This window comes from Colletotrichum gloeosporioides (assembly GCF_011800055.1).
Source record: "Colletotrichum gloeosporioides strain Lc1 chromosome Unknown consensus_37, whole genome shotgun sequence".
NCBI lineage: Eukaryota > Fungi > Ascomycota > Sordariomycetes > Glomerellales > Glomerellaceae > Colletotrichum > Colletotrichum gloeosporioides.
Window position 1 is genome coordinate 303,856 of NW_025544682.1, and position 19,415 is coordinate 323,270.

A 19,415-nucleotide genomic window follows, 5' to 3' on the forward strand; every position below is an offset into this window, starting at 1 on the left:
TGTACAAAGGTGCCTGCGCTCCAGAAACACTGCATGAAAGAAAAGGGAAGGGAGGGTAGGGTCAAAGGAACTAAGGTGGAAGATAACATGAGGAGATTGATTTTGTATTGGGGTGCTGGCTCACCATGAAACCAGCCGATGCTTTCCTGCTACCTATCCACCAGTCATCCCAGTTTGGGTCGTCATGAGCCATCGAGTTGAGTAATGTCGCTCGAATGACGAATTTCTGTTTAACAATATGCCCCCGTGGGAGCATATCAAATGAATATCTACCACCCCGAACGCCCCGTCGATGCAGTCCCCTAACTTTTGTATTACACAGAACAACTCTGTCGACTTGCGGTGTTGTTCCTTCATGAATCGCGAGAAAGGCCCGCATAGCTGATATCGAAAAAAGAAAATGGTGACGTCGTGGGCCCACGTACGTGACGGCGACAAGTCATTATGCCGCGAGCAGAAGACCAGTTGATCGTTGAGATCACGGCGGTAGCGACCATTCGAAAGGCTCTTGCCATCAGAAAGAGGGTCGTGCAACAACAAAATGCCAACGCCGGCGACTAAGCCCAACCTCTGCGGAAACTGTTGCCTACGTTCATCGTCAGTCCATGGTTCAATACTGATATCTTCCGTATGGTTGTGGAGGTGCTTGATAGCCAGAGGGAGGTTGGGTCCAGGCCAGGTTTGGGTCGTAAGGCGCAGTTGCCAACGGTACAGCGGGCTCAGAAGATCCGCCACTGGAACCAGGTCGAAGGGGAGAACTTCTGTAACCAGATGCCAGACGACGGCCGGAACCTTCAAACGGACTGAGAGTCCGTTGAGGGGAGCTTCGTCCGCCAACACCATATCCGGCATAGTCACCAGAGGCCTGGCGGCCATGAGAGGGGGGTTGCATACCGTTGTTTTGCCTGGAACGGGGGTCCGGGTTAGATTTCCAAGTGTTGTAGTCGGGCACCGTGGTATTCTGAATAAGACCGACGAGGTTGTGAACGTTAAGGCGGTAGGCATCGGGCGAGTGAGCGTAGGCGTGGGCAGGAGGGAGAATACCAAGGAAAAAGGTAATGTCTCTGGAGAGCGGTGCCCCTTGGTTTCGTCGTTGTTGGTCGAGACGACGACCGGCAGCACCCTTCAGAGGCGACTCTCCTCTAGCAAGCTTCCGTGGTCTGTTGAGTTCTTCATAGTCATCGCCAGGGAAGGCGCGCTTGGGTGAGTTGGTGACGCCCATGTACTGTGGAGCGGGACTGGCAGTCTGTCGAATTGGCACAGGCATGGGAGTCTGGCGCACGGATGTGGGCTGCTCAACGACGGGGATGAGCATCCTGGGTCGCAACTGAACAGCAGGCGAGATGATGAGGCGGTAGGCGATAGGGTCGAAGGTCTCGACAGAGAAGCGGCTGGCGAAGTGGGCGAGCTTGGAGTCGGCAGGCCAGAGTTCGGACATGCGCTTTTCCAGCTCGGCAATTGAAGACAGTTCGCCGAATTGCGACTCATACTTGTGGAAGTAAGAGTAGAGCGCCTTCGCCTGGTCCCTCTTCTCTTCCTTCTGCGTCAGGCGGTTGACACAGGTCTCGAAGACAACGCGGGCATCTATCATGGGTTAGTACGAATTTACACAAGGCTGATTGAGTCCTTACTTGTCGTATCCCCCTTGGAGTGCAAGAACTTGATATATTCAAGCATGAAGCTAGCATCCTCCGGGAAGAGCTTTGCACCGCGATCGAAGATTTTGCCGCCAGCTGGATCGTTGTAGATGAGTGCCTCCATCTTGGCAACAGCAATGTAGACGTCGCTGGTCAGCTGGCCACGGCTCCTTGCCTCGATGAACACTTGACGGAGACCTTGGCTGGCGCTTCCCTTGCCCTGGGTTCGGCGCGCAGCCCGACAAAGCGCAATCCACACGAACGAGATGGTACGCTTCAGCATATCGGTTTGCACCGAGAAGCCCTGCTTCACAGCCTTGACGCGCTCTTCCTTGGCAAGTTCAGCCGATGGGGCCTCACCATCAACATCATCGTCGTTGCGCTCAATAGAGTCCTTGATGTTGGGATCGAAAGCCGCAGCTTCCTCAATCCTGCGAATGGCCTGCTCTTCCCGTTCCTTGAGCTTCTTCGACATGGCATAGAGATTGTCGAGAACCTGGCTGTAGGGCTCCCGAATAGCCTTTGCGCGAGCGGCCTTGCTCGCATCGTCGTCACCCGCAGGATATGTCATCTCGACGCGGTCGCCGTGTCTGAGTGCCAGCAAGACACTCTCAGGGTTCGCCGTGATACCATCGGTCAGGAAAGACAACCCAAGCTCTTTGCCGTCTTTGACAACGTTATTGGCAAAACACCACTCAGCTGCGTCGACCCACATCTCCGGCCAGAAGCGAAGCGCCATCAACGCTTGCTTGTAGCAGTAGAGCACGCGGGCTGTGTAAGCTTCAGGCTCCTCTTCCTGGAGAACCAAGGGGTCTTCCTTCTCCCATTGTATCCATTTCTTCCAGAGGTCGACCTGCTCCATAAACTCCTGATCGCCGTCGAAGCCAGGGGCCGGAGGGAGACGAGGAAGAGTACTCCGTTGAAGTCTAGGAATAAGACGGTCAAGCTGCGAGTTGGATGCCTTGGCAGTCATGTACGCAGGTGAGCGCTTCTGAATGAACTGGCGACCGGTGGTCTTGTTGAGACTCATCTCAAACTGGTCATAATCCTTCCATAAGTCTGTGAGAGCTGAAGTGGGCACCGTGATAGCACGATGGTAGGCTTTCCGCAACTGATCCATCTTCTGCTGGTCTTGCCAACCGCTGCCTCCAACCTGGCCGGGCCCGCTCTTGATAAACTGGATGTAGTCCTTCCAAAGCTGACCGGCGTCACGGTCGATGCCAACAGAGCTAACGACGAACTCGTACGACATGCTGAGAATTCGGCGCGCTTCGCCATTCGGGTCGTTGTTGAGGTCGTACCGCCTGCGGATGTAGTTCAGGTAGACAGTCCACAGTTGAACATTGGGGGCATTGACGAGGGAGCGGTTGAAGAGCTCTTCTGCGGTCTGGAATCGGTTTGAGTCTAGCTCAAGCTGGGCCCATTGTGCCCAAATTTCGGCCTGGAACTTTTTAGTACCAGAGTCTCTTTCATGGAGGTTCGACTTACTGCTTGAGGGAACACCTGCACAAACCGGTCGTACACACCGCGGAGCTCGTCCAGCTGGTCATTGCGGCGGTGCTCTGCGATCAGAGATAGCCACGCCTCCATATCGCCACGAGGATCCTCCTTCACGCGGTCCTCCAAGATACCAATCGTGTCATTAGGGTCTCTGGTCTGGACAGACTGGGCAGCTTGAGCAGCCGGCACAGGAGTAGGGACGGGAACGGGGGCAGGGGCGGGAGCCACAGCAGAAGCAGACGCAGCACTGGGGGCTCTCACAGGGACAGCCTCGTGCAGCTGTTCTGCAGGGGCATTCTGAGCTGGTACGGACGCATGAACGGGGGAAGGATTCTGTGCGACGGCAGCCGGCGCAGCAACAGTGCTCGAAGCCGGGGTCGACGCGTCCTCCTCCTCATCATCGGAGTCTCCCACTAGGAATCCTCCCTTGGTCTTGGGCTTGCCCGATTTTGGTTTCGCGGATGCAGGCGGAGTGGGAACGGTCGGGCTCTGGGACTCTGTGATCTGTGGGACTGGAGTTATCGAAACGGAGGCTGGGTCGTAGCTGACCGACTCGGGGTCGTATTCGCCAGCATCTTCTTGGTCACCATTCGCAGCATCAAGTGAGAAGGCAGGATCTTGACTTTGTTGGTCGCTATGCTGAATCTCTTCTCCTCCATATCCCTCTTCTCCCCAAGACGCACCCTCAACGTGTTGGCCGTTCTCTGGGAGTTCGGAATCCATTGCGGCGGCGGAGCTCAGCGTTCGTCGCAAAGGTATATGGCAGATATCTGAACGATGCTGTCGATCGATGGAGACGGTTCGCAAAAGTTCTTGCAGGCAAGCACTGGGACGAAGAGGTTGACGTGATGGCTGTGAGCTGATGGATCGCAGGCGCAGATGCGCTGCAGCTTCCAGAGCAGAAAGATTGATTCGCGGGTCGGTCAAAGACAATCAAAGTGAAATAGGCAGCTGTAAAGACTCTGATGATGCGCGATTCGGAAAGTCACTGATGGCCGCGGTCGACGGCGGAGCAGATGGCAATGACAACAAGCACGAGGGCCGCAAATTTGGAAGGCTGAGAGTTGGCGACGAGAAAGATTGATGGATGAGCAAGCACCGAACTCAGGCTAGCGCAGTTAGGCGGTCACCTGGATAAACATCGGATGCGATGGCAGCTGCGATAAGATAAGGCAGCTGGGTGCGTGCCACAAAGGAGGTTCGTTGCTTGCGCGATGCCCCGTGTCTCGACGCCTCAGGGTGGCTGACAGCTCGCGCTAGACGAGAGCGGCTAGCTTCCAGGGTGGATACCACTCTACGCGAAATTCGCGGTCAACGCAGGCGCGTCCCACGTTCGTTCGTTGTCCCGTCGCAATTGACCGGGACGAACGATACCTTCTCTTTCCATCTCTGCAGCCCGCCGTCAACAATCCATCCTTCCCAAAACACCTCTCCCCCACCGCCTGTCCGCTGCAGTTCAGCACTACATCTTTTTTTTTTCCTTCATATCCTGCTTCGCTCAAGTCGCGCAGACCTTCTTGCATCTACTTTTCCATCCCACCCTCGCATACCGACAGGTCACCCCCATTCCACGATGTCTATCGTCTCGCTTCTGGGCGTTCAGATTCTGAACAATCCCGCCAAGTTCACCGACAAGTACGAGTTCGAGATCACCTTCGAGTGCCTCGAGTCGCTTGAGAAGGGTATGTGATGCATTCTTCCGTCTCCTAACATGCCCCCGCTGACAATTTTTCACCAGACCTCGAGTGGAAGCTCACCTACGTTGGCTCGGCTACCAGGTTAGTCAAAGTGGATTTTTCACATACACCGCCATTCTCTGACCCAAAGGCAATAGCGACCAGTACGATCAGGAGCTTGACAGCCTTTTGGTTGGCCCCATTCCCGTCGGCACCAACAAGTTCGTCTTCGAGGCCGATGCCCCCAACACTTCCAAGATCCCCGACGCCGACGTTATCGGCGTTACCGTCGTCCTCCTGACCTGTGCCTACGACGGTCGTGAGTTCGTCCGTGTTGGCTACTATGTCAACAACGAGTACGACTCTGAGGAGCTGAACGCGGAGCCTCCCTCCAAGCCCATCATCGAGCGCGTCCGCCGCAACATCCTCGCCGAGAAGCCCCGTGTGACTCGCTTCGCCATCAAGTGGTATGTTCTATGGGCGGAAGAAAAAATAATGCATGATGGAGCTGACATGTGTACAGGGACAACGAGGCTTCTGCCCCTGCCGAGTTTCCTCCCGAGCAGCCTGAGGCCGACCTTGCTGCCGATGATGAGGAGTACGGCGCCGAGGAGCGCGAGGAGGAAGAGGCTGAGGTCGCCCTCGAGACGGGTGCCAACGGCGAGAAGGCCGACGGCGACGACGCTGCCATGGCCGGTGTCGAGAACGGCGAGCCCGCCCAGGCCGAGGGCGAGGAGGATGAGATGTCCGATGACGGCAGCGTCGACATTGAGGGCGAGAGCGAGGACGAGCTGGAGGAGGAGGAGGGCGAGGGCCAGGCCGCCGCCGATGATGGCGCCATGGACGTCGACATGGCCGACGAGCCTGCTCCTGCCAAGCCCGCCGTCGCCGCGACCCACTAGATGATCTTTTGGTGTGCTTGGTGTCTTGAATTTTTGCTCATACCCCGATTATTACGCCGGCCTTGGAGGGTATTCATTAGATGATGCACAATACGGCGGTTTAGACGAAGACAACGACCTGGATGATGACAGAGCCATTACAGTATATGTGGCTGCTTGGGGGATACCCAGTAATTAGATACGAACTGGCAATGAACAGATTTTCTGTACACATGGTGCTTTGGTTCTTGGCGATTTGCTGATTGACGCCTGCCCCGTGACGACGCCTCCAGAGTCATGGCCTGTGATCTTGCCCGAAATGTCGCTCGGTGAAAGAGCGCCAGTTCGATGTTCCAGCTACCCCGGATGCATGCCAAGTGCCATGCGGCGAAGCAAACCCACATGATCTAGCGTGTTCGTTTGCATCATGTCATTGAGACATTTTCAAACGGTCGGCGGGCCCCGTCAACTACCCCTCCCCCTCTGTTATCCTCCCTACCTGACTCTCAGACATGGACAAAAAAAAGGCCACCTCAAGAGAGGAGTCGAGCATTGATCTGTCTTTCCGCAGCGCCATCCACGACTGCCAAGGCAATATTTGCACTATCACGGGCTATGCCGCCGCAAGCCGCCCCGCGACCGGCCCTCCTTCGACAGCCCTGCTTTTTGCGATCGCTCTCCGTCTCCGACCCGTGCAACGCTCTCGCACTTTGGATTCCGTCTTAATCGACTTTGTTGTTTCCCCCTCCCCGGTGCGTCTCGCGTATCTCGAGCCCCGGCAGTTCGTCATCTGCGTCACCTCACAGTCGGGGCGCACAAACCTGCATACGGGGAACACATCCGTGCTTCCCCTCCGGCGCAGTGGCCGAAAGCTTGGTTTCGGTGTCGTTGGCCGCGATCGCTTCCAGCTTACCAATGCCATGCTGCTGCCTCGGCATCGGCCGATACTCGCATCCTGAGTCTTGGGGAAAGAGTCATTTCTTGGACGGCCACCAGATGAATGTTGCACCCCACGCACCACCACAGATTTGATCCGCGGCTCAGCCGCACTTGGTGTGATCGTCTCAGAGATGCCTAGACTAACGCACATAGGGCCTCTGGAGCTCGCCGTGTGCCTCACCGAGCTGGGTGGAGGGCTGGTGAGTAGAAAAGGCCATCGCAGTCTCTAGTGTCTTTCATGTCCTTTTTATCTCTTGTGGTTGAGACAAAAGCAAATAATTCAACAGCAATTCTTAAAAATATCATATCACTGCTTGCAAGTAGCTCATCATGTCCTCGCAGAGCCCCGAGGAGCTTCTCAAGGCGGTGGAGGCAAGCCATGAACGATACCTTCAAAGTCTTCGAAGCCTCCACGAGTATCTCGCTGGTGCCGTCAAAGAGAGATCAGGCTCGAGAGCCTCTACGACGCTACCACGCTCACCGCACCTTCGCCCGTCGCATAGTCCAGTCCAAAGCCCCGTTCAAAGCCCAACGCTTTCCTCAGAGGCGACCTTTCAGGTAGCACCTCGTCGTCCTCGCCGCCCAACTTTCTCCGACTCCATTGAGAAACAACCCCTATCTCACAGCCGCGAGAAGCATGTTCCTTCATCCATCCACTCTGAGCTCGACGTCGAGTACCTTCCCCTGCTAGACGTCTCCATCCCACGCGTTGCTTCCGACGGCTCCTTTACTTCACCCGCACCAAGGCTCATCGAGAGAGTCTCCTGGGAGGATGCGCAGCTTCTGAGCCATCTGAAACGGTTCGACTTCACTGGCGGCGCTGCCATCGCCCTCACAGACGTCATCAAGAAACAGGCTGAAATCGACGAAAGCGCCGACTTCAAGACCTTCGCAGCCTACGAGAGCGACGGCTACGTCAGCTCAACCTTTGAGCTCTACGACGTCGACAAGGAAGGCATCCCCCGCCCCGTCGGAAAACAGCCAGACAGACGCCGGGGGAATGACGCGATCCCCTCAGCCAGCCAGATCGTCGACGCCCCGACGGTATGGAACGCCCTCAAAGGCATCCACGCAGACGGCAAAGCCGTCGGCCTCGTCACCATCCTCCAAGAACCCTCGGCCCTTATGCTCGGCGCCCTCCACATGACCATGGCACCCTACTTTGACATGTCGGAGCTCCTCAACCACCTCATCACCGATCACGAGAACAACGGCAAGACGACTGCCTACGTCCACCGCGCCTTCGCCCGCGACTCGTCTCCGCCTCACCTGCGACAGCGCAGCTTCTTCTTCGCCTTCAAGTACTACACCGTCGTCGGCGACGGCCTGGAGCCCGCCCCCTGGCAAAAGTACGACAAGCGTCCCGCAGACAAACGCTCCAGGGACCACATCGATATTGCAGAATGCAGCTCCGTCCTGGCCCTCTCCCTGTCCGGCCAACCCCGCCAGTCCGTCAAGCAAACCCGCCGCCGTGAAGGTCCCCAGGAAGGCTTCCTCTTCGACACCTTCGCCCCTTGGCACCTCTTGTCCATCCAGTCCTTCCCAGACGACGAGCACACCCTCCGCGGCGGCGACGCCGAGGCCCGCAAGACCTTCGTCTCGGGCCCCTACGCCTTCATGGACGCCCTCGTCACGGAATACCGCGACGCCACCAAGCGCAACCTAGCCCTCCACGCCCGCATCGCCAAGCTCATCACGCCCCCGACGGACTTCATGTTCGACGCCAGGCTGCGCGACAAGCTGCTCTTCGAGGACAAGCACTTCACCTACATCCGGCGCTACTTCTGGGCCTACAACACGCTCGGTGTCGTGAACGAGGGCCTGCGCGCTATGCTGTCGGCCTACCGCGACAACTTCCCTGATGACTTCTGGGACGGGCGGCACCCGACGCTGTGGCCTCACCCGGCGCCGGAGTCTCCCGAAGGCAGGGCGTATCGCGACAAGATGGCCCCGCTGCGTCTCGATCTCGAGCGGGCGTGTCGCGATCTGGAGGCGGTGCATGCAAAGAACGCGGCGACGAGGAAGGAGATTGAGAACTTGCGCGACCAGCTCTTCAGCGGGAGTTCGATCAAGGAGTCACGTCGGGCTATCGAGCAGGGGGATAACATCAAGGTCCTCACTTTGGGGTCCATGGTGTTTCTGCCCCTGACATTCGTCACTGTAAGTCACTCCCTTGTGGATGGAAATGAGGGTCACAATCCTGACTTGTTCTTCTAGTCTGTGTTTGGCATCACGGAATTCACCATCTCGCCGCAGGACTGGCGTTTTGCGGTGACGATGGTATGCGTCTGCGTCCCGTTCCTCATAGCTCTCATAATGTTGCAGACAAGGGCCGGGTATTCGCTGGCAAAGCATGCTTTTGCAGCTCTCACATGGCCGTTTCGATATTTCATAGATGCCGGCACCGATGACAAGATGCCTCCCAGCGTGACGATGCCGCCTACGGAGACGAGACCTCGCAGAAAGAGGCGGCTGACCGGTCGCCGGGCACCAGCGCCTGTCCCTGATGGCACAGAAACACAAGCCTCGTGGGTCGGCAAGTTTTCCCGCCGTATGAACTTTGGATTAATGACTACGAGCAAATTGAGTGATGAGAAGGTCTTTGGGAATGTTTGATTGCTTGTGTTTGAAGATACCCCTGTCTTTACCATCATTTTAGGATACCAATTTGAGCGTTGCTTTCGAGACAATAGAACATTGAGGCTCAGCGAATGTGGTGATCATGCTGTCGGTTTGAGTCGGCTTGCTGCCGTTCTCATTGTCCTGGCCGTCTTCGTCCTCGCTATCGCTGTCGTCAAAACAAGTCATGTTGACCCTTGCAGGAGGTCGGCCGCCGGTCCTTGCTCTCGTTACATATCCATCCCTAGCGTAAACAAGACATCGCGATGGACATGATGATCCAAACCCCTAGAGTCCCGCAGTCCTCAGCTCTTAAACGAGGCCATCGGCATAAGGCAACGATAATGAAGGTCATCTACTAAGTAGCAGCTTCGGCTTTCTAGCAAAGATGCTACACCAGGAAACCCTGCTGGACCGTTGACATGTGAAGTTCCTGAAATCACCTTCAACTCTAGCTAGTAGCAACCAACTACAGACAGATCCCTATAATCCGAACGAGATCAGAACATCCACAAACAAGACGTCACCATCAACCTTGTTCCGCATCCTCCATTCCCCAAAACGAACACCTTCACACCCACACGGCATCCCCAATCACACGCAACACACACTTCTCAGAATCCGATAACGCCAAAAAGAATCAACCCTCTAAAACCTGTAACACGCCAACCAAACCTTCCACACAATCATCGCAAACCCTCTCCTCGTCATCCTCCCAGCCAGGAATACACCAACCTCCGATTCAACCGGCCGGCAACTTTCACAAACCTCCGCACTCATCCATCCCTCCCCGCCCCTTCAACCCTACCACCGTACCTCGTGCTCCATGCCTCATCAACATCCATCCCACATGGCCAGGCCTTTCCATCCCACCCAATCACACGCAGATCCAACCCCCAAAGGCAGCTGAAACATCACACATCACACCCGAACAACGTGGCAGCGCGGGGGCCAGAACAACAAAACTCTCACGTCATCCGCCCCCAACTCCGACTGCTGCTGTCCGAACAAGACATCAGACGAAAGTGTGCCCTAGGCAGAGAGTTCCAGGCCACATGCGCAAACCACGCCATCACGCAAACTCTCACCGTGGGAATGAGATACGAAGCACAATGGCATACCAGCGCATCCGTTCGTCTTTGGCTCTGCGGTACCAGTCCCTTTGGCGGCGAGAAAATAAACCGCTCGAACAGGATCAAACCCAAATCGGGGCTCGAGCGACTCGGTGGCACGCATCAGACATCACGAGAGCGAACAGTTCGGTTTCGACATCAGAAATCATCCATGTCATTTCATTCCTTCTCGTTCAAGCTTATCCCTCCCACTTCTCTTTCTACACCACAATCATTTCATGACATGAACCAAGTAGACGGGACATACACTAAAGCCGCCGGACCAGCCGAAACAACCCCGCGCCGTCATCGCGCATAAGACATGGACCAAATAAAAGAGACTTCGAAAATAGAGACCAAAACACACGATACGCACAATGTAAACGTCCTGGCTCCGGCCGCAGGGGCAATTAAAATAACGTAGCAGGTATATCGCGCAGAAAAAAACCACCTGACCGGGCCACCAATTCGCCAATGTGATGTGAGACGAAAGAGGCCGAGAAGGACGAGATCATGTTCCCATATGCACAAGCGGTAATCTTGTACGGCAGACCGAGTCCACAGAATGCCACCTTTATACTGGGTGAGATAGGTTATGGTGAAGAGTTGAAAGTACGCCTGGATGCGTTTGGATACTGAACGAGATGGTCGAGAAGCGAATTAAAGGCGGCCGTGGCAAGGAGACGTTCGTAGAATGAGGAAAGCGGGTAAAAGAGGCATTGATGGATACGAATGCTGGGAAGTTGAGGGCGATGGGACGAAGACGAGAACGTCGTGGTATCAGGTTCCAAAGAGATGCCGAAACGCCTAATTCCATCAAAAGCCAGTCGTGGGTATCTCCGAGAAAAAGTTGTACAGTTGTGAGTTGGGAGACCCGTGTGCTGGCGTTTACCATCCCTTCTTTCTCGCAAATCGCTTGTTCAGCAGGGCGAGAACCTTGGTGACGTTGAATTGCACGTATTCGAGATCCAAGTCATCCTGTCCATCCTTTTGCATCTCGAGCAAGTCATCCAACTTAAGATCCAACTCGAGGAGACCACGGTTGCGTCCTGGTAAAGTCAGTCAACAGTACTAGGAAGGCAGAAATTGTAACATACCCTTGTAATGCAGAGAAATGACAAAAGTTCCCGGCAGGGGGCTGGTGAAGTTGAAGTAAATGTTCGCTCTGCGGTTGTCCGGAACATTGCTCTTCTGGATGACGCCCTCCTTCTCCAACTGCTGGTGAGTGAATTTATAAGGGCCAAGGACCTGTTGCTTCTGCTGTTTTCTCCTTGTCCCCTCACTTTGAGAGCGAACATTATGCAGGTAGCTCTTGTACGTCTCCAGCTGGCCGACGAGGTAGGTGTTGTGGTCGCGAATCGTCTTGTAAACCTCCTCAAGCTTAACAGTCTCCTGGATAACACCGTCCTTGAGAGAGCCAAGGTGCTGGAGTTCCTGCTCAACCTCGTCGCGCAACAAACTGAATTGGTCGCTCTTGTCGATGACTCTCAGTTCCTGGAGTTGAGAGAGCAGTTCCATTGCCCTGATGCCCTTGCGGACCATGACCGCGTCGTTGCGGCTCGTAGCCGCCGCGTCCGCGATTCTCTCTAGTCGCAAAGGTCGTCGGGCAACGCTGCTGTTGGCAGGAATCGATCGCATGATCTGCACAAAGACGGATTTAGCTTCCATAAAGTACACCTCCTCTTGCGTGATGTCGAGCGCCGCGGTCAAGTCGTCGATCGCCGTCTCCCACCTGCTGAAGAGGGGAAGGTTGATGACGCGGTTCTCCTTACGCGGAACCTGAGGAGGTGCTGCCGCCAGCTCTGACATGATGATACCAAGGTGCGAGTTGTCATCCTTGCAGAGTTCGCCATGGTGCTTCTCGATGAGGGCGTGCATGCCATAGATTTCGTTCAATGTGATGGACAGCTCCAGGTCCTTCTTCGACAGGGCCACGTATCTGTCCATCTCCAAGCTCTCATAAAAGTCCTGCACCTCGCACAGGTCAAGCATGAACTTGTTGACGCGGTCCTTGTTTCCTTGAATGAAGGGCTGCAACTTGGCCATGTAAGGCTCCTTGGCGTACGAAGGCTTGTTGGCCAGGTTCTGCAGCATCTTTGCAATCAGGGTCAGTGTTCTTCTCGGGCGCTCCGCAGGCTGGCCGTCAATGAGCATGTACGACTTGGGCGTCACAATGGCGGGGTTGATGAAGCGGAGGAAGAAGAAGCCGCCGATGAGCGTGCAAATGACTTGATCGTTGGCGTCAGGGTACTTGCGCTTCGTCAGACTGCGGATCTGCTTGCAAATCCACCGAATACCGTACGGTGCCTCCTCGAGCCCGTCAATGATGGTCGACAAAAAGCCATTAGCAATCTCGGTGAGCATCGTCAGGCGCGGTTCGATGATGGCCTGGACTTGAGGGTTCTCGGCAGCTTGCTCAGCTGTGATGCCCTTGGGCAGCGACGCGGGAAGGCTGCCGGTGTCCTCCTCAATCTGTTCACACATGCGCTCGTACACCTTCAGCGGGTTAATCTCCAAGTCGAGGTCCTTCAACTCAATCAAGCTGTTGATCCTATCGGCCAGCACTGATTTGAGGAAACTCTGTCCAGGTCCTCTCCTTGTGTAAGTGGTCATCATTCGCGATACTGGGGTGTTGGCGCGCAGAAGCGACGAGTATTCGGGGGTGTTGTCGAATTGGTAGGTAAGGACGGACTGGTCCAGTTAGTATATGGAACGGCGATCGGAACGCGTGACAAACCTGGAACATGGTCAAGAGCAAGTGCTCCTCACGACTCTCGTACTGGTTACCGTAAATGGTGAACATGACAGTCTGCAGCAAAGAATCGATCTCGGACATGGACACCAAACGACAAAGATGGGCAATGTGTCTTGGCTCGGATTGCAGCAGGAACATCAAGTTGCCATACTTTTGCGTCTTATCGTCGTTGGGGAAGTCGCCCTCCTGCATCTCGGTGGCATCTTCCAGATGGCTCGCGACTTCGTTCTGTTCTTCCAACGCCATTCGGTTCTGGATAAGAAGAGCGATTCGAGAGTCGAGATATCGCACATCTTTTTCGAGGACGAAGTTCTTCTTTGACTGGGATGAGATCTTGGACTTGAGTTCGCGTAGGATCTTTTGGGCTGCAGGGGAGAGATTAGCGTTGAATACTCAAAAGGACAATGAACTCGTGTGTTCCTACCCTTGGCCAGGTCATCCTCAATCTCGAGATCAGTCTCGTTTGCTGACATGGACATGTACAGCGCGGACATGGAATACCGCTTAGATTGGCGGGCGGACCGCGATCCATCGTAGGAAGACATTGTGTTTTGGCGGGAGAGGGGCTGGAAGGAGGAGGAGGAGGCGGTCGAAGCTCGGGAAGGTGTTTGAAGCATGACGGACATATTTGCTCGTGCTCAAGGGTGACGGGTTTGCGAAGCAGGCTGGTCGCCCAAGCGAGCCCCTAGAAGCGATGAGCCTCGGAGCCTGCGATGAAGTTATGCTTGCCGACACTGGTGAGCCGGTTTGCGTGTCGTGCAGGGGTCGTCGTGACGGGTTGCCAGGAGACTTTGGTAATCCAGCGTGAAGTGATGAATGAGTGAGGCTGAAGGCTTGAGGCGCGACTGTCGTGATGCAGTCGGCGAGTGGAAGAAAGGAGAGTGGTTCGCACGATGTGGCTGCGAAGCGGGAGACGGCACGGCGCAGATGATGGAGGGGGTGTGTGGGCGACAGCGAAAGGTGAGTCGATTCGGGTCGCGCAATGGGATTGGGTGTCGAAAAGTTCGGCCGCTCGATTGAAGGCGAGTTTGTTGCTCAAAATTGGGATGTCGTCCAGCGAACGCCACGAGAGACAGAAAAGGTTGAGTGGCAGCGAGCCCAAGATGGCAGACTTCTCGAATGTGAGGTTGGTTTTTCGGTGGTGTTTCGAACGGAAGCTTCGTTTCGGGGGGGACGCCGAATGGATATTGCTTTTGGCAGTGCTGATAGGGCGGCGCGACAAATAGGAGCGCGGTTTTAGCTTTCGCAGGCGCGGCCGCAAATGTGTGGGCGGCGGTGATCAAATTAAAAACGAGGCTAGGAGGAGCGAAGTTCCAGATCCAGATAGGCAATCGGGCTGCTGCTGCTGGGTGCTCGTTGTGTTGGTGCTGTCTGGGGGGATTCTCGGTATGGGAGTGTTGGAGGCGCGATGCCGACGGGTTGGCTGGCAGGACTGTCTGGCGTGTTTGCGCAAGACTTGCAAAGCAAGGGAGGGAATGGGATTAAAAAGCTGAGCGGAGGAGAGCCGTAGTTGTTTGAGCGAGAAGAGCGAGAGAGAGGGTGTGGTGGGTGGTGGTTGTGTGTGTGTGCGTGTGTGTGAGTGGAATGAAGAGGAGGGGGGGTCTTTGGGGTAAGTACAGATGGACCGTTGCTCAAAAGGAAAGGAGGGGAGGTCACCCTGTACTCGTAGTGCTACAGCGAGGTCACAGTAGGACTGCGTAGGGCGGCGGTTCAGAACGTGCAAAAGGAGGGACAGGAAGAGAGGTCGGATGTGTGCGACTGGGGGGTGTGGGAGGTGTGTGTAAACGACAAGACAGCGTGTGGGAAGACGAGAGTGACGAGCAGCAGCAGCAGCACGCAGTCCGTACAGGCAGCACTGGGACGATGGGTGGTGCAGAAGTGCAGACTGGATATTCAGGCATGGATAGATTGGACGGGATGGATGGGATCACTTCTGGCGGTATCCGTACAGGCAAAGAATCCGTAGGCACGTATGTACAGTGAGTGATCTCTGCGGTAGGCACTTAGTACGTAGCCCGGTAGGTACGGGACACGGGAGAAGGTGGGAGAAAGGGGATAATAAGGGAGAGCGATACTGCGTAAGGAGAGGGCCGCAAGCATGCTCGGCACATGGAAGGATAGTCAGGTCAGGACCGGATGGACGATGATGGACAGGCACAGTACGGTACGGATACAACAGGCACAAGGCACCGCGCCAGGAACCTCCTCAAAGCAAAAGAAGGTGCCTGCCCTGTGCCTGTGCCTGTGCCTGTGCCTATGCCTTGGACAGGAAAAGGTTGCACAAAATGGTGGGATTGGCATTATTGGAGGGTGAAGGCTGGTCCGCTGGATTATGGGTGGATGGGGCCTTGAACTGCTGCTCGACCCTGGCAGTGCCCCCAGATGGTGTGTGTGTGAGGCCTGGGACTCCCTGTAAGAAGGTCACGCTCGAGGGAAAAGAACGAGCAAATCAGATACGTACCGACGCTCGAAGAAGACACACTTTCTGTAGTGTGTGTGTGTGTGTGTGTGTGTGTGTGTCCCTCTCTCCCCCTCTCCCGTGTCTGCCTCTGTCTGTGGAAAAAGGCAATGGCGATGGGAGGAAGCACGCAGCCAGAAAGAGGAGGGGAGGAGACCGAGAGAGGACCTGGAGACGAAGAGGGTGGGGAACGGGCCCCTTGCCTCGTGCGCGCGATGCGGAGCGGCGAGCGGTTCCTGGCTTCAGGCGATGGGAACCCACTCTTCAGGGAACTAGGTACACTTACCTGCCTTGGTGCCAGACAAGTGCAGATAAATAGACGAGCGAGCGGTACGTACCGAGCGACCAGCCGCGAAGGGAAAGATACGATACCAGGGCGAGCCAGTCAAAGGCGCGAATGAGCAGCCTGATGGAGCATCGCCGAGTCTTGTCGTCCAGGTTGGCTTTGCGGGCGCGTCAACCGTTGCAACTGATGATAGTGCCTGCCTTGTCGCCGTGCCTTACCTCACATTTATTTACTTTGGCAAGGTACATAGCCAGCCCAGTGTGCCCAGGCGGTGCCCAACGGTTGACGGGTTGTGATGGCGGGAAGCGGGCAGCTGATGTGACCCAGGTTGTATTGATATCGATACTATGATGTCAGGAGGGGACCAAGGCCGGCGCCGGGGCAGTGTCCTGTGCAGTGATTACGCCGACTGCCTTAGGCTGTCAACGTCGACAGGACGAGAGAGTCCAGGCTCGTGCTGCACAGTAGCTGTTGGGCAGCAGCAGTGGCTTACTGCTAGGCTGAAGGGATTCTGTAAGTTTCCAAGCAATCTTGAGAAAGGCATGCGAAGTGGTTCGAGTTGTCAGTCTTAGCGGACACTGACTGACAGAGGCATGCAGCCTGTGTAACCGCACCTCAGAGCCCGCCATCTGTCCATCATGCCATCCATCCATCTCTACTGCGGTACTGCGTATGCACAACACAACATCAGCATTAGAAATACTTTTGTCGCAATCATCAATCGACAACAACAGCTCGCTGTCTCGGTCGGCCGTCCGTTCTCTGGCGTCTGCAACACCACACCTCGCATCTGCCCTGCCCTGCTCTGCCCTGCAGTCCCTTCATCAGGCAGCGGGCTCGTAACGCTGGACGGACCAGAGAATCAGAATTCACTTTCACACAAAGAGAGGAAGGATGGGACGACGATGAGTGGCCCCGCTTTGCTGCAACGCCAGAAATCTGTTTGAGAATTCTGCAGGGGTTCCATCGCTCCTGCTGCTAATGCGCAAGCTGCACGGCGAGGGAGGGTCGTCACCACGCCTGAGAGGGTCATCTGCCCCACACCCTTCCGTCTTGGGTTGGCTGTTGACCACTGCGGCAGGGGGAGAGAACCACGGAAAGAAGGGACCTCCGCGTTGCTGTTTCCTGTTCACGTTGCTAGGTATCGGCTCCTGCTCTTCGTACCTGCTGGGCGGGAACGAGCCAATAAACCGACGGTGCCGTTGCTGTTTTTGAGGAGAGAAGGAGCGGCGGCTGAAGCCATCACGGCGATATTGCAGGAATACTGCATTTCTTCACCCGTCGCTCTTCGAATCTACGACAAACACATCTCCCCCCTCATGCCGCTAAACACTAAATGACGAACGAATAAAAGAGGAAAATGGGGCCGCCTCATCGACCCGCTTGTCTCCTTTGGGCGACAGCATTCTTTTTCGCCTCCTTACCGCCTTCCCAAGTGCCCGGCCCAGCATCCGCGCCAACAACTATCCCAAAGCCCAGGGACCAGCCAAATTCCACCGTCGACCAAGTCAATCCATCCGTTTGGATTCGGCCCATCCGCCTCGGCTTGCTCTACCCTCTCCTCCAGGCTCTAGCTGCGACTTCTGCTCGCCAGTCAATCAAAGACAGCCGCCATTCGTCAGCTAAATTGGCTACCGCGGCCTCGTTATTTCCAACGGGCGGGCACTCCGAGAAGCGCCTCATTGCCAGCCCGCTCCCATCCCGACTTGACCGGCGCTCATTGCGTGCCCACCACGCGTCGCGCATACGGTCCAAACTGCCTACCATGCGACCACTGGCCAGACGGAGACTGCAGATGCGCAGCAACTCGGCCAGGGATATGGACGCGAGCAGGAATCGCAACGTATTTACATGAGGTACGGGTGCACAACCAGACAACATCCCAGCACAGCCTGCCAAACACATGCGACTGCATCGAATCCGTCACAGCCGAATTACTTAACCGCCGGGCATGTTGAAGAACCCCAATCCAAGGCCTGGCAGAAGGCAAATTCATCAACCAGCGTCACCTTGCGTCGCACTAACAAAACATCGGCAAGTAAACTCGCCGCCGTTGATAGTGTCACGGCCAAACCATCGCATTGTCGGTGGCGGCAACTGCAACACATATCGCCGATGCTTCTTCCTGGCTGGTCCCCCAAAATGCCCGGACCAGTAGCAGTCCCCTTCGTTTTCGGCTTCTCGCACTTCCAGGCATCTTCCTTCACGACGAGACCTGCCACAAACTGAATTCGAGAAGCATGAGGGAACCGGTTTTTAAAATAGTGTCTCGCAAGGAACTCTGGAAGCCTCATGGAACCACTGCCCACAGACCTAATAGGATCCGGCCATGCCACCGCACAGAACACCGGACACCTGGGTTCCTTTTCTTTTAAAAGAACGGATGATGAACCGCCAGAACAGCAAGGCCCGGGGCCGGTATGGCCCAGTTCCAGGACGTCAATCTAAACTATCCCTCTACCGTTGTCGCCGCTTTCCTGCTGCTCCAAATGTGCCGCCCACACAGCAGGAGAAACCGGCATGACGCCCATCGTTCATGCGTCTGGGAGGCGCAGACCTGCTTGAAACCGTTTCTCTTCCGCTCCTCGCCCGAGTCCGGCGTCTTTTCGTGGTCGCAGAAGGAGAGGAAAGCCACGATTACCAAGTTGGCAGCAAGTGATATCGTGCCAGCTGTTCGCTACCTAGTACTGGGTTACATTTTCAACGGCGTCCATGTTACGCGGCGAGGCGATGTCGCATGCCTATCCAAGCAGGACCTTCATCACGACATCCGGCTCTCCAACCGAGCATCACCCATCAGCGGCCCGTGCTGAGGATATTTGGTTCCTTGGTCAGCAACAAATGACTTGCGTGAGGACATCTCACACACCCCTTTCCTCGGTGTGCGCTCTTCACCGTCTTCATGACATTTCAACGCTCGCACCCCAGAGACAGGGACCGAGGTGAAGTATCGGCGCTTACCTAGATCGGGCAACTCCACTTGGTCAGGGTGCGGGAAGTGGAAAAGGAGACGCCAGCGGCCCCAAAAGAAGAAAAAAACAATTCCTTCTCAGTCGCGAACCCCTTACGTCCAAGAACCACCGTATCTTCAAGTCTGCATCCCTGTGCCTGCTTTGAGATCATCGCCTGTTCTCGGCATTGGGTGCAGACAATGGAGGCCTGTGAGACCAGGGCAAGATCCTCCAAGCCACACGGCAACTCGTCATCATCTCGAGCTCTCATGCCGTCCATCACATCCGATCACACTCGATGAGTCCGCGTTTTGACTGCAAACACGACCCAAGGCGGCCGATATCATGTCCGCCACTGCTTTCTCTTTGACAACGTCCGGTGTTGCAAACAAATCGGCTTCTCGTATCTCCCCTTAGCTGAGCCTCCTACCGTACCTCCTTGCGGCCCGTACGCTTCAAGGGACTTCGGCCATTGAAGCATCATGCCTGCAAGACAATCTGGAAGCCGGTGCTAGCAGCCAGACTTCTGGAACCCGTCATCACCTGGCTCGCCCACTGCCGAGGCTTCTACGCTTTGGCATCGCAAACCCGTCAACGCCCA

At 55.8% G+C, this 19,415-nt stretch overlaps 4 protein-coding genes across 4 annotated transcripts; 2 read left to right on the forward strand and 2 right to left on the reverse strand.

Moving 5' to 3' along the window:
- Positions 1 to 610: 610 nt before the first annotated feature.
- Positions 611 to 3,860, reverse strand: GCG54_00004394 (mRNA 3'-end-processing protein RNA14; the record flags this gene model as incomplete). The annotated part of the gene is made up of 3 exons (XM_045404443.1): positions 611 to 1,584; positions 1,632 to 3,078; positions 3,126 to 3,860. 3 exons carry the CDS (start codon positions 3,858 to 3,860, stop codon positions 611 to 613), a joined length of 3,156 nt encoding a protein of 1,051 aa, XP_045265227.1.
- An 850-nt stretch (positions 3,861 to 4,710) lies between these two features.
- Positions 4,711 to 5,715, forward strand: GCG54_00004395 (Histone chaperone asf1; the record flags this gene model as incomplete). The annotated part of the gene is made up of 4 exons (XM_045404444.1): positions 4,711 to 4,819; positions 4,876 to 4,915; positions 4,972 to 5,280; positions 5,337 to 5,715. The coding sequence occupies 4 exons, from the start codon at positions 4,711 to 4,713 to the stop codon at positions 5,713 to 5,715; spliced, it is 837 nt and encodes a 278-aa protein (XP_045265228.1).
- A 1,248-nt stretch (positions 5,716 to 6,963) lies between these two features.
- GCG54_00004396 (uncharacterized protein) lies at positions 6,964 to 9,249 on the forward strand (the record flags this gene model as incomplete). The annotated part of the gene is made up of 2 exons (XM_045404445.1): positions 6,964 to 8,793; positions 8,851 to 9,249. The coding sequence occupies 2 exons, from the start codon at positions 6,964 to 6,966 to the stop codon at positions 9,247 to 9,249; spliced, it is 2,229 nt and encodes a 742-aa protein (XP_045265229.1).
- A 2,003-nt stretch (positions 9,250 to 11,252) lies between these two features.
- GCG54_00004397 (GTPase-activating protein) lies at positions 11,253 to 13,745 on the reverse strand (the record flags this gene model as incomplete). The annotated part of the gene is made up of 4 exons (XM_045404446.1): positions 11,253 to 11,413; positions 11,462 to 13,055; positions 13,102 to 13,484; positions 13,544 to 13,745. The coding sequence occupies 4 exons, from the start codon at positions 13,743 to 13,745 to the stop codon at positions 11,253 to 11,255; spliced, it is 2,340 nt and encodes a 779-aa protein (XP_045265230.1).
- Positions 13,746 to 19,415: the final 5,670 nt, after the last annotated feature.